Raw genomic sequence first — 13,163 nt, forward strand, 5'->3', positions numbered from 1 at the left:
GGAAATAATGGCGGCTCGGTGGTTGGTTGACTAGCTAACACGACGAATACGAATGAAGTTTACCTACGGATATTATTTCGTCCAGACGAACCGCTGCCAGAAGATCGACACGAAATAAAAAGGCTATTTATCGAAGAGTTTCATAAAGCGGGCAAACACGGTTTCGTTTGCCTTCGTATGTAAAATAGAACCATGTTTGATTTTCGCGAAATCAATGTAAAAACATGCTCGTGCCATGACGAGTTTAAATGAATCGGGATTAATTAACGAGAAATATTTTTGCGTCGTGCGGAATCGTGTTTCCCATCGATTTGCCACCGCTATTGCGACAAGGAACATAATCAACGTCCTGTCGTTATAAATTGTAACTTAATTGTCGAAATGCCTGTGTCAATACGGTCTACTGTGTTTATTAACGTATTATATTATCGATTCGAGGACTCATTCGATTGGCTATTATGCGGGAAGTGACTTTTATTAAGGTAATTCTATTGTTGAGGAGTAATTTTTAGCTTTCCCCCGTTCGTGATTTATTGTATACGAAAATTAAAATTTTTATTTCTTTCATTTATTGCGTCACACCAATAATCACCAATATCGGAGTTTCTTTTCGTATGAAGTATGGGATCATTTATATCAACCTTGATTTAAGGAAATTTACTTGATACACATGTAGAAATCTAAGGAAAATATTTTAGAAAAACAAAAATAACTACGCGTATATGAAAATACAAGGTTTTTCTACATTTAAATTCTCTAGAACCCGTTTCGATATTTTTTAAAAATATATATACATATATATCTTTTGAAAAAAATGAAAAAATTTCTTATCCGTTTCTGTATCGAAGAAATTATTGAAAAATGAAAAGGAATATAAAAATGGTTACCCAGATTGGATTAAAAATTATATCCACCTACCCATAGAAATTCATATCATCGTCTCGTATGGATTGTAGATTTCGAATTCCCTTAAATTTCTTACCATTTGTTATCGAACAAATTCCGTACGCTCAAAGACTCTTCATACGTATATGCACGTTATCTATTGACGCGACGAAGAAACAGCAGCAAGTGGAATCAGAGAGCGGAATATTCTAAACAATTTCCCATTCAATCCCCTGATCTCGCGCGGGGATTTTCCATGAGGTAAGGGTTAATCCTTGTAACGAAAGCAGCAAAAATGGTAAGCTAACTTGGACGTGATTAGAATATCTGATCTGCGAGAGGATGCGCTCGCGCGCACTGATTTTCCATCATGAATATTCAGAGGTTTAATTCGCGATGAGGCCGATCGACATCGATACATTGTTAGTCGGCGATAGGATGGATTAAACGATCGGTTCGGTTTTTTCGACACTGACGTCGAGCTTAGTTAATCGATCGCATCGCGCATAAACTCGTTATACAGCGTTACAAGCGACGTAATCGAAGCGTCTCGTTTCTATTTGAAACAATGCGCGAATATGGAGAAAACTATCGCGAAAAAGACGCGAGATTCCTTCCCTCTTTTACGCTTTGCAGATAAAATTGCTCTTTTGCTTTTAACCCCGCTATATTCTTTCAGCGATTCTCGACCAAATTATATCTGTCCAATGTTGGAAAATATCTTCGCATATTAGTTCGAACAAAATAGGAAAAAGGTCTCATTGTTACGCATGACTTTTCTTTTTAACTGTACGTAAAATATTTTCTGAGGACATTACGAATCCTTTTTATACCCTAAGATGAGAGCAAGATCGAAATATATAAAAATTCGAGGATCGTTCCAGGGTTAATCGCGACTCTTCGATCCACTTTGATTAGTTGATCTCACGGAAGATTTGAAGAAGGATAAGCGGAACCTGGGAATCGAACGTCGGAGATTTTAATTGCGTTACGGTGTTTGGATTGAAATGCTTGAAGAACTAGATAGAAGATTTGTTTCCGTAAGAAATAGTGAGAACGATAATGAGATCTGTGAAAAATGGTTTCAAGAGAATTTATCTGTATTTTATGTTACTAGAGATAGGAGAAATAGAGAAAGGAACGTCGAATAGCGTAATATCTGCTTTTTAAATAATGGAACTGTCTTTTTCGTAAGAATCCATATTTCTCTTGAATAATATTACAGTATCTTTGTTCGATTTCTGTAATTAATCATTCTCTCGATACTTGTTAACTATACCTTTAAACACCTTTAAACACAACTATACATTTAAACACAACGAAAGAAGAGAAGTGCCATTGAATGTATGTTAACGATAGAAACGAAGATAACATAAGGATGCGAATATGTAAACATATATATTTATTAAACAATATCGCAATATTTTGTTCCATTTCCTTAATCATTTTGTTTGATATCTACTAAGAAACTTTTATTACTGCAAATAAAGAAAAATATTATCGAACGTACGTTACCAGTTGAAAAGGTAGATCATGCCTACAAAAACCTAAGTGTCTTTCATAGAAACGTACACATATTCTTCTTAAATAACGCTACGTGTACCTCGTTAAATTTTCTTAAATTAATTAATCTTCTCGATATCTTTGATGATACGTTTCAACTAATTTTAACATTTGCAGGGAAAAAAAAATATCGAACATATGTAAATGGCAGGAAAAAAGAAGATAAGACAAAGGTCTGAATTTACTAGCTCGAAAGCCTATCAAGCTCCCTATGCAAGCCTACGTCAACCACAAATCAAGTCACTACCTTCAACAAATTAAAACACGTTTCCCCATCCAATCAAGCGGGAACGAGGCATCCATAACTGGCCGACCCACTTCCCTTTTTTTTCACCTCGTACGCTAGTTCCCGATAAAATTACAATATCCGTTCATCCGTTGATCGTTCGTTCGATGGAGAGTCAGCATGCAAACGACTCAATTAGACACGGTTCGAATTGAAAGGAGTTACGGAGGAAATTGAAAGGAACAGGATGGTCCGAGGTAATTTTACGCGCGTACATTTATGCTCGTCCACGTGCGCAAGTCCTTGCTAATAGATTTTCTCGTAGTAACAAGCTTGGCAATAATCTGTTAATCCATTAATCCGTTTAAATAACAATTTCCTTACTTGGAGATTCTGTATGTTTTTACATCTAGTTTCATTTTTGTTACAAATGAATCGACTCAAGTAAATCCGATTTGTCTTTACTATTAATTCTTTTTCGTAATTGTAAAATCGTAAAATTGTAAAATCATAGTTTGTGATCTATAATCCGTAACTTGACAATTTATTAATATCATCGGTGGGTAATGTCAATTTGATGATAATAATTCAATAATAAATTTGTAAATTCAATAATATTATCGGTTCACAATGTCAACTTGTCAATTATAATAACTAACATTATTATTGACTAATGTAAATTTGTTAATTAGCTAAACCAATATTGTTAGTTAGTAAATTATTATGCAAGTTGGTCCAGATAATAGAATCACGAACCAGACAGTGTATCAGCATTATGAAATCCTAAATCGGCGCGAGCAAAAAATTTTGATAAAAACCTACAAGGATCGTATCAAATAATAGGAGTTCACGTTCACGTAAATAGATTTAATCGACACAGGAGTTCAATTAATTTACTAAAATTTCATATTGACTAAATTTTCGTACATTTCCACCTTATACTGCTGCATCTAAAATGTCATTTGATCAAAGGAACTCCACGTAAACGAAGTTCCATTATAACGTACACTTGTGTCGGATGACGATTTCATCGTTCGTGAATGGAAGAATCGACTTACCTCAAACTGGCTGGTCCTGTTCCTAGGTCAAAGGTAAACTGAACATGCCCCGACGACAAGTACAGCGCGATGAAGTCGCCAGTGGCGTCGCTGTGGTGACCATTGTAAAGTATAACTCCGTCTGCGGCAGTCGGTTTCAACGTGACAGCCAATTCCAGCCAGGATAGAGACGTGTCGGCCAATCCCGGGTAACGCAGATAAGAGGAGCCGTTGAACGACGGTACCTGCGCTCAGACAATTCATTCGAAACGGTTATTCCACGGACTCTCAGTCCTCTTTTACTCGGACATCCTTCCCCAGGAATCTGATCCTTTCTTGTAACAGACAGAATCGTTGATCTTGTCGTAAATGAACGAGAAAGGGGTGTGAATGGTCAGGAACATGACCTCGTGACACTTTCGTTCCACGTTTATTAGATTTAAACCGCGTTTCAGTGTTCTAATTTGTTAATGTGCAACGAGTAATATTACGTAGGCATGAAGATAATGAATAACGAGAACGTTGAGGAAACAGGCGAGATAAGAAATATGGCAGATGTAGCGGTTCGTGAAAGTATTTGAGCAATTGTAGAAATCTTTTACGGATATATTATGTGTGTTATATGAAATATTTAAAAATTGTATTAGAACCGCAATCAGAAGTTATCATAATTATGTCGATAATGTTTGAGACAAGTCTGAAAATGTATATAGAAGCTGCAATATATTTGATACAAATATGTATATATTTCAGAGATCATCAAAGTATTTAAAGGCTTAATCGATTGTATGTTACATTAATAAGCCTCGATATTCGATGAAACCATCTTTTGACGTTTATTATATATTTATGATAGCTATTTGCGCCATATATATTAATTTTTACTAAATACATGTTTGCAATAAATATTCCGTGAACTTTCTAAACTTCCTCGCGCCATTATCACCTCCGCAAGAAGCCCCAAAAGACCTATCAAACACCTTCCTGAAAAAGTCACTTCCCTGTTAAAGTGACTTTCAGGAACATCGCTCAGCCACGCGAGATATTAATCGCTATCGCTTTCTCACGCAGGACCGACAGGGAAGAGAAAAGCGACGTGTAAATCGCGGCGATGTTTCATCGGCGAACGCGAAAAATCGAGAGTGCTAGGTCGCCGGTTTTCTAACGTCTTCTACCGTGTTTCGAAGTCTTCTGACAACGACGTTATTTCCCGGCGGTCCGGGCTCCGTTATTTCTCCCGTTATCTTCACCCGCGTCAATTTTCGAAATGACGTAGTTACCGAACAGGAAGATGCTCCGACCGTGTACAGCCAGTAAATTAAACGCAGTTGCCCGCCCGTTATATCTCCGCGTAAATCCCATCGGCGCTGCTGCTCGCGTTTTGTTACGCGAACTCGAAGAAATGTACAGTGTACAGTGGCCTCGATGAACGATGCTATAACGAGACCAGGGAACACGAGAGCGGCGATGTAACGTACTTCATGAAATTTACGTTCCTCGGGGAAGGAGGAGCTGGCGAAAAGAAAAATTCACCCTGTATATAAAGTGGCTGGAAAAAAATTTGCTCATACACTTATTTTTTAATGAGACGTCTTATCGGATTTTACAGTTTTTCATTATCATTTACAATTCATTTTTACTAGTATTATCAGTTTCGCTTGATATGAAAGCACTACTATTACGAAATGGAAGATAATACGAGATTCGATATACTTGGACCTAGTTAGTATGTAAACGATAATAGCTATATATATGTAATATAATTATATATATGATATAACTATAATAAATATATTAATGTGCAAGTAGATATTTTTTGTAGCTACTGTATTATTTGCATCGAGAGTGGTATCGAGATGATGAATTCTTTCTCGAGCTCAATTTTGTTTGTTTTGTTGATCGTGGGGTAAACGAGCTTCTCAGAAAGCTGATTAAGTCCACTTTTTGTCAATAGCTTAATTTCATTACGTAAGTAATACGATCACACTGTTCAATTGTCAAGAAATGAATAATTTACCTTCATAAGTTTATTCGTTGCAAGAAGATATTGTGGAGAATAGTGAATTCTAAGATAAATTTAAAAAGTAATATTTGCAACATCATTACTTTTTTCTGCTTTTTAACTTATGATGTTGATCAATGTAGCTTCTGAACAGTTCGAATGACTCTTTATTTCCGGTTTCACCCGCTGAAATTTTTAACTGCTTTGAAAAATTATATATCTACATCATCTGGTTTTTCTGCGTTTCTACGATTCAAGTAACAACATTGTCAGAATCAGAAGCTTCCATTTCTTTCTTAACTGAAGAAGCTACGCTTGTTAAAAATGAGCATAAAGGTGACAATAAGTGTAAGCGGAATTTTTATGATTTATGATGGTTACTACGAGTGAAACAGTGGAAAACTGCGGAATAAAATAAGTGGAATAAAAAATCGAGGCTTTTAAGAGAACACTTCCGAAATAAGATGCCAGATAAAGCGAAGCAGAATGAAAAGCGTATTCCCTTATATTCTCGAGAGAAGTTAAAATTGAACAACGAAGAAGAGAAGAGATGAAAAAACAAACAACGAATGATTTTACAGATCTAAATCAGCACCAACTTAATCTTTTAAAAATGGTATAACCCAACGAGTCAAATAAACCAAGCGTCTGCTCTCATAATCAATTCATTTCCATCGCTTTTCTTCCTGTTTCCACATTTCTTCTACAACTTTCAATTTTACAGATCACTTTTGCTTCCATTAGAAACTAACCGTTTGCTATCCACTTAACTATCTTAAATTTCGAATGAACTAGAGTTGAAGTGAAATGAGTAGTCATGCATCACTAGACTGTGCATGTTTGTGCAGTACGCGTGACTAAAAATTATAAATCAGCAGTTAATCATCGATTAAATTGATTCGAGCGCTTGAATTAAATAATATCGCAAATTTCTTGTTCAGTTTAAACGAGTTCTGTTTAAACATCGAGATAGACATGATAAATTCTATATTTCCCACTACGCACTTATACTATCTTACATACATTGGAACAATCATAAAATAAACTGCTGTCACGGATAAAAAAAACAAGTAGCTGAAAATATTTCTCGGAGATAATTGAAGAGTGTTCAATCCCTATGGAATACGTTTTCGAGCACAAGCAATGAGAAACTCGTTCAGCCAGTGGAATCATGTAAAATACGAGGAACGATTATGTAAAACGAAAGAACGTTTAAAGAGACCGTGGAAATTGCATTGATATCGCCGACGATGTTAAATCGTGTGCAAAGTATCACGCTTAATTACATCCTGCGCGGAATGCCGTGCATCGAAGCATTGAAACAAGCGACTGGTCGATTTTCGAGCGGATTAAAACGCGACTGAACTCGAGATATTTTGTATCGAATTAACCAGTGACGTGTTTTTTGTGGACCTTTTTCGTGTTTCATGAGATCGAAATTTTCCATAGCAAATTTTTCTTCTCCTTCCTGTTGTCTCTTTTTCATTTTCTTCCTATTCTACACGGTTATCGTTTTAATGGTGTAAAGTTGGAACGAGCGTCGAGTACAATTAGCAATGGGACCTGAAACATTTTGACCTTCTTCGAATTTGTGTCGTGTACGTGGCGATAAATTCACTTCGAAGTTAAGACTCTTGAAAGTCTTGGAAATTCTTAAGTCTGGTATTTATGATAATTCAAATTTTCCATATTTTGTTTAATATTTTATGCGCAGACTGCAGATTTTTATGCGTAGACTACGGAGTTTTATGCGTTTTTGAGAACTCCAAAGATACAAAGTTGACGTATAAAAATATATAAAATGTCGAAGACAGAGTATTTATTACAATATTTGGCAGATGAAACAAATTTCTATTTAAATTCCATTTCTTTAGATACGTTCATAACAATATAAAAATGCATAAAAGCCCACAATCAATTTATGTCAATCGTATAGTTTAGACACAGTTGAATCAAAATGCTTGGAAAATATCGAATACTCATCATCGTAGACGCTAGATATTTACGCAAATTCATGTTTCTACGAATACGATTACAAAATAGGAATTTCAATAAAAATATTGTTTCCCTATTGAATATTAACGAAGAGTACCGTTCTTTGGATATTTTTAATATATTATTGTATATCACGCGCATTCTGTGCATTTTCACATCTTCAAATTTTCCATAACACAGAAAAATCCCCAGTCGACTCGTTAAGTTTTTAAGACCTATCTAAATTCTCAAGACTTTCAAAATTGTCTTGATAGATATTTGACAGTTTTTACTTTTAAATCATGCGTTCGAAGCGATTCGAATTTTTTGTCAGATACATATACATAGTTATCACCAAGTATTATATATTTGTTCTCTCGTCCGCAGATGTCACTTCGTATATACGCACAAAACATATAAAGGATTATACGCAAGCCACATAAATATATATAATCGATACATGGTATATATATATATTATATTATAACAGTGGCGGAAACATTAAAGCGAGCCTCGTGAACGCGTGGAGCTGCATCTGATAAAATTACTATCGGCTTGTCAGTCGATATTACTTCCGGGGTACTCGAGCAGTTTCACTGCCACTACGTATGCACGGGGAAAATAGATCCCCCTTCTCCGATGTTTTGTCGCGTCTGCCTTATCGAATATCTTTTTGTCTTCTCTTTTTGATCTTCTTTTCTATTGTTCGTATGCGATTTGGTTGATGCAATCTGTATATAATAACGTTGCACCAATTGCCGAATGATCTCGTGAGAGTAATGAATTGAGGCGAGAAAGTGAGTATCGAGTGATTAATTCGCTTTTTGTTCGAGATATTACGTTTTTACAAGACGTCGAAGCGCGTGATGCGTGGATTATGGACGTTTATGTAAATTTATATTTTTATGAATACGAATTAAGAAGATGGCATTAAAGCAAATTATAACGGAGGCAGTCTATATTTGTACAAGAAGAAATTCAATTCTTAAATTTTAATTTCGATCCTAATTTGTAAAAGGGTATATTATCGAGTATAAGTCATGTATAATATAAAACTTCAGTGCTTTGCTCCAAGTAGAGTAATAAGGTAATAAACAATGTCCACAAACGTTTACGAAAAAGATGATGAGGAAAGCAAATAGTTAATATCAAATGCAAACTATCAAACCGAATGATTAAAAATACAGAGTATTTATGCCAGAGAACGAGTTTCTTTAATAAATATTTCCAATACGAAATCTAAAAAAAGAACATAATTCCTGCTCTCACAATTTCATCTTATTTCCCCTCTATAAATCTACCGCCACAACTACCAATACCATTCAGATTCCCCGCTTCCACTCTTTGTGTACACCTTAAGCTCGTTTTAATTCGTTAAAACAAAAAAGAAGAAGATATTTCCACAAAATCGTATCGATCGCGACAAGTTATAGGGGAACGAGTTAAATCCGAAGCTTGGCTGGTAAACAAGCAGGATGAATCAGAATCAGCAAACACTCGAAATTCAAACTCACTCTCTCGATCGTTTCCTCTTTAACTCCGGGCAGGTTCAATGGAATTTTTTCGCGAAAATGTTATCAGCGGCGACTTCAAAAGCACGCGCAATCAGCGACCACAGGTTCGCGTCACGATAAAGGATTAAACGTAAAGTTTACGGAGAAATGGGAGCTTGGTCAAGATTTAATTAATCGCCGGAGCGTTTCGGGCGTATTTCAAATCGTGGCAGCCATAATAGTTAATCGTTCGTGACTTCGACATTCGAGATCGATTCGCGAAAACAAGTTTCCATTGAAATTTACGACATTGTAATTTCAGCCAATGGTAACTATTACACCTTCCGCGTTCGATAACTCCCGACACCGTATTAGACGCTCTTGAAGGTTGGAAGTTAATACGATTAAATAATTTCTGAATTCTGCTTTGGATCTGAATTCATTGATTTTGGAAATTTTGAAATTAAACGAAGCTAAATTTATTATTACTGTCTCGGAAGAAAATTGTGTGAAATAAAAATAAGTAAGATTTTTAGAACCAGAGAGAGAATTGGGGATAAAGATAAACTCTGGTAGAAACGTCTTCTGTAGATTCTCAGAAATTGAAATTTCAACCTCGAAAACTATCTTCAGAACTGTCTTGGAAATTACCTTTGAGAATTATCTTTTTCCTTCGCAATAAGTATTTTATATATCGTCTCTTGTTTTTATTATTATTTTTTTTTTTTCGAGGAAAAATTCACTTGCTATTTTTTTACTGAGCTCCTTATTTATGAGGCGAAATTTATGTCATGATACACTTGTATATTTTCGCGGATTTTCACTCAAAATTTACTGGTATGCTCTAAAATAATAGCTAAAAATAACACTGAGGTATCATAACAAAAAGTCCATAAATATTTTATTAAAAAAATATAACAAAAATGTGAAACGTGAAGAATAAAAAGCTTACGATATATATATATATATATATATATATATATATATATATATATATATATATATGTACATGTACAGATATGTATTTGAAGCGAGCAATGAAAATGATTCTATTCATTTTGAATAATAACCTGTAGCATAAGGTACAAAATAAACTTTCCTATATTCTATGTAAAAATCTGATATAAAAACGTTCTTTTCCTCAAATTCGTGTTACGTGAAGTCGGATTTAATCATCTTTCTGTGTCCTAATGTATCTCTAAGAATAAACTTTAACATTTTTCTAAAAATATTCCTTCGACGAGTTTGAGTTTTGTTATCGGTTTCCTAGAGGTTCTGACATTAAAAATGATAGTCCACAGTAATCGAATGTGTACGAACGTTTTAGATTGAGAATCTTCGTGTCATTGTACGTGACTATTGATCTAACTCCTTTTTATAAGTATAATTTTAATGTGTTTATTTGTTGTAAACCAATTTTGAGTTTGATCTCAATACTGATTACTTCATATGAAGTTTGCTAAAGTCGCATATCTTTGTGCAGCAATTTCAACAGTACTTAATATAACATAAAATTAATGGATGTTTTTCAAATATTTGAAATTTTTTCATAACTTACATTTCTACCAATGATCATTTCTATATATATACCGATTCGCTTGATTAGTATAATAGAACGATTTATAATAGTAGCCGTCCTCTAATTATTTTTTACTTAGATAGCTAGAGAACTCTTCCATCAAATACATTTTTACTTATGTAATTCAAAATCAGCAAATCAATATACGTATACGAAGACCGCAGTTGAAAAACGTGATAAAGACATTATTATCGATTTTCTGATTTCAATATCGTTTTACAATTAAACGAACAAAGAAGAATATTAATATAATATAACTGATAATGGAAACAACCTGCTAAATTAAAAAATGCCAAGCTTTTAAAAATATGTGAGAAATGAATCATGTTTCCTAGAAGTTACAGTTGTAACTACTAAGACAAACGATATTATTATCTTAGGATAGGATGAAAAAGACAAATGTGTAATTTCAAAATTAAATGAAATTGATATAATTGTGACAATTGTGATAACGTGATATCGATCGACGACATACCGAGTTTCGAAATTGATTGCCTTTAGAAAATAAGAAATATGACATATCATGTTCTTTTCCTATAGTTCTTGTACAATATGTACTCCGAGAAAATTTACCTGAAGATCCACTCTGGTCTCGCAAAGATCGCCGGTGTATCCGAGGGGGCAGAGACATACAGCTGTGTCGCCTCCAGTAGTCAGGCACTTACCGCCATGGGAACAGGGCACCTTGCTGCATCTGTCCGCCGTGCACTCCTCTGCAACGACAATAAATCAAACGGATCAATGGATCGAGTACGTCAACGACGATGAATACAACCGTGGAATCGCGTATGCAGTACAAGAAATCTTCGATAAAATCGACGTGAATAGCGGGGCTCTGTCTGTATATTACGCGGTCGGAAAATATCGACCAGTTCAATCTTTTGGCTTTTCGTGTGTACACGTCGATAGTATCGCCGGTGTAAATATTTGACGAAAATACTCCTCTGCTACTATCCTTTTCTGCCGATCGTTCGATCTCGTTCTATCTCGTTTTCTATCTATTCTGACGACGGTAGGAAACGGAAACTGGTGAGATGTCTGCGAAATTATCTTCCGCCGCACTCGTTCGTCGACTCTATCGGAAATTTCAGACGAATGAAAGAGGGGCTTTCTTTTCCGTCTTTTTCCCCTTCCTTTTTTCTTTTTTTTTTGTTCTATCCGGGAGCCGGGTTGCGGCCGGGACTAAACCCGAGGACTCTTGGAAAATCGATGCTACGCTTGTCGATTTTTCGATCGACGAAATATTGATGATGTTCTGCACGCTCGTGGCAGGATTTCAATCGCGCTGGGTTTGTTGCATTTCGGTTTCTTAAACTCGCGTGACGTAATTTAGCAATGAATATGTAAACAGCGAATAAGTTGTGAGAAGTTTTAAGAGTATTTCACACTGAGGTAAAAATAATTTGGCGAATCTTATAAATGATGATCGTATAAAATTCTCTAAAATACTTTGAAGATTAAAAAATACAATCTGTAGCAGACTTCTCTTTAATCGATCCCATATGGAACCTAACTTCTAACTGTGTCATAATTATAATATACCAAATATCATTTATTATTTGTAAAAGCTGTATACATATGTACAATGTATATTGATTACGTACAAAATTGCAAATATATATTACGAATATTCGTGGCCAAGAAATTCGATTTCGTTGCAATTTTTCTAATCACGTACTTTCTCATCCGACCTTCTCACTCGTCCTTCCATGTTTTATTTTTATGCTATCCTTAACCTAGATACCACATACTAAGAGTCTACACTGGAAATTCTTCCTATCCTGAAACTATTATTTTCGCCAGTCGTACTACTAACTGTCTGCTTATTGCACATTTTAATCTTTGGTTTTTGTTCCACCATTTCTTTCCTTACCTTTTTCCTCTCTTATTCTTTCTATCATTTCTTAACCATTCCACCATTTGCTCCAATCTATTATCCCTTGGAATCTTTTCCAGACCTGTGTTTATTCTTTCTGCTTCTATGTAGTCTTCTACCAAACGTTCTAACGTCTTAATATTTCTTTCACAGATTTAACGTATTCTTTCCTGTTCTGTCTACCTGTTCTTTTTTTCTACGGTTTCACACCTCGCCCTAGCTACAATACTTTGGCTCCCCGCTGCTCCTTTCTCCTCTAAATAGCGCGATATCCTGACATCTTATACGTATTTTATATAATCCGTATATTTTGAATGTCTGATCCTATTATACATATATTTATATATTGAATTTTTCTGAAATTATTCTTCCAACGAAAGAATCCAATACAGTGGAATAAAGTTCCGTATAAAAACAGATTTGACCAGGTGGAGATCAAAGAAATAACTACAGAAGATAACAAAAAAGTGGAACCGTGGAAGGTATAAGCGTTCCAAAGGGCCAGTGTAATCGATATCGAAATTACGA

The 13,163-nt window shown here is 35.0% G+C and overlaps 1 protein-coding gene across 2 annotated transcripts in view; it reads right to left on the reverse strand.

Moving 5' to 3' along the window:
* The window catches only part of LOC132912450 (pikachurin-like), a 248,715-nt gene that overhangs the window by 13,977 nt on the left and 221,575 nt on the right, over nucleotides 1-13,163 (reverse strand). For both annotated transcript variants that reach the window (XM_060969867.1, XM_060969866.1), the window contains exons 9-10: nucleotides 11,333-11,472; nucleotides 3,733-3,956 (exon numbers count right to left, since the gene is read on the reverse strand). In XM_060969867.1, the coding sequence (XP_060825850.1) occupies nucleotides 3,733-3,956; nucleotides 11,333-11,472 (364 nt within the window). The remainder of the gene's footprint in view (nucleotides 1-3,732; nucleotides 3,957-11,332; nucleotides 11,473-13,163) is intronic.

The sequence above is a fragment of the Bombus pascuorum genome, chromosome 12, assembly GCF_905332965.1.
Source record: "Bombus pascuorum chromosome 12, iyBomPasc1.1, whole genome shotgun sequence".
In the NCBI taxonomy this organism is placed as follows: Eukaryota; Metazoa; Arthropoda; class Insecta; order Hymenoptera; family Apidae; genus Bombus; species Bombus pascuorum.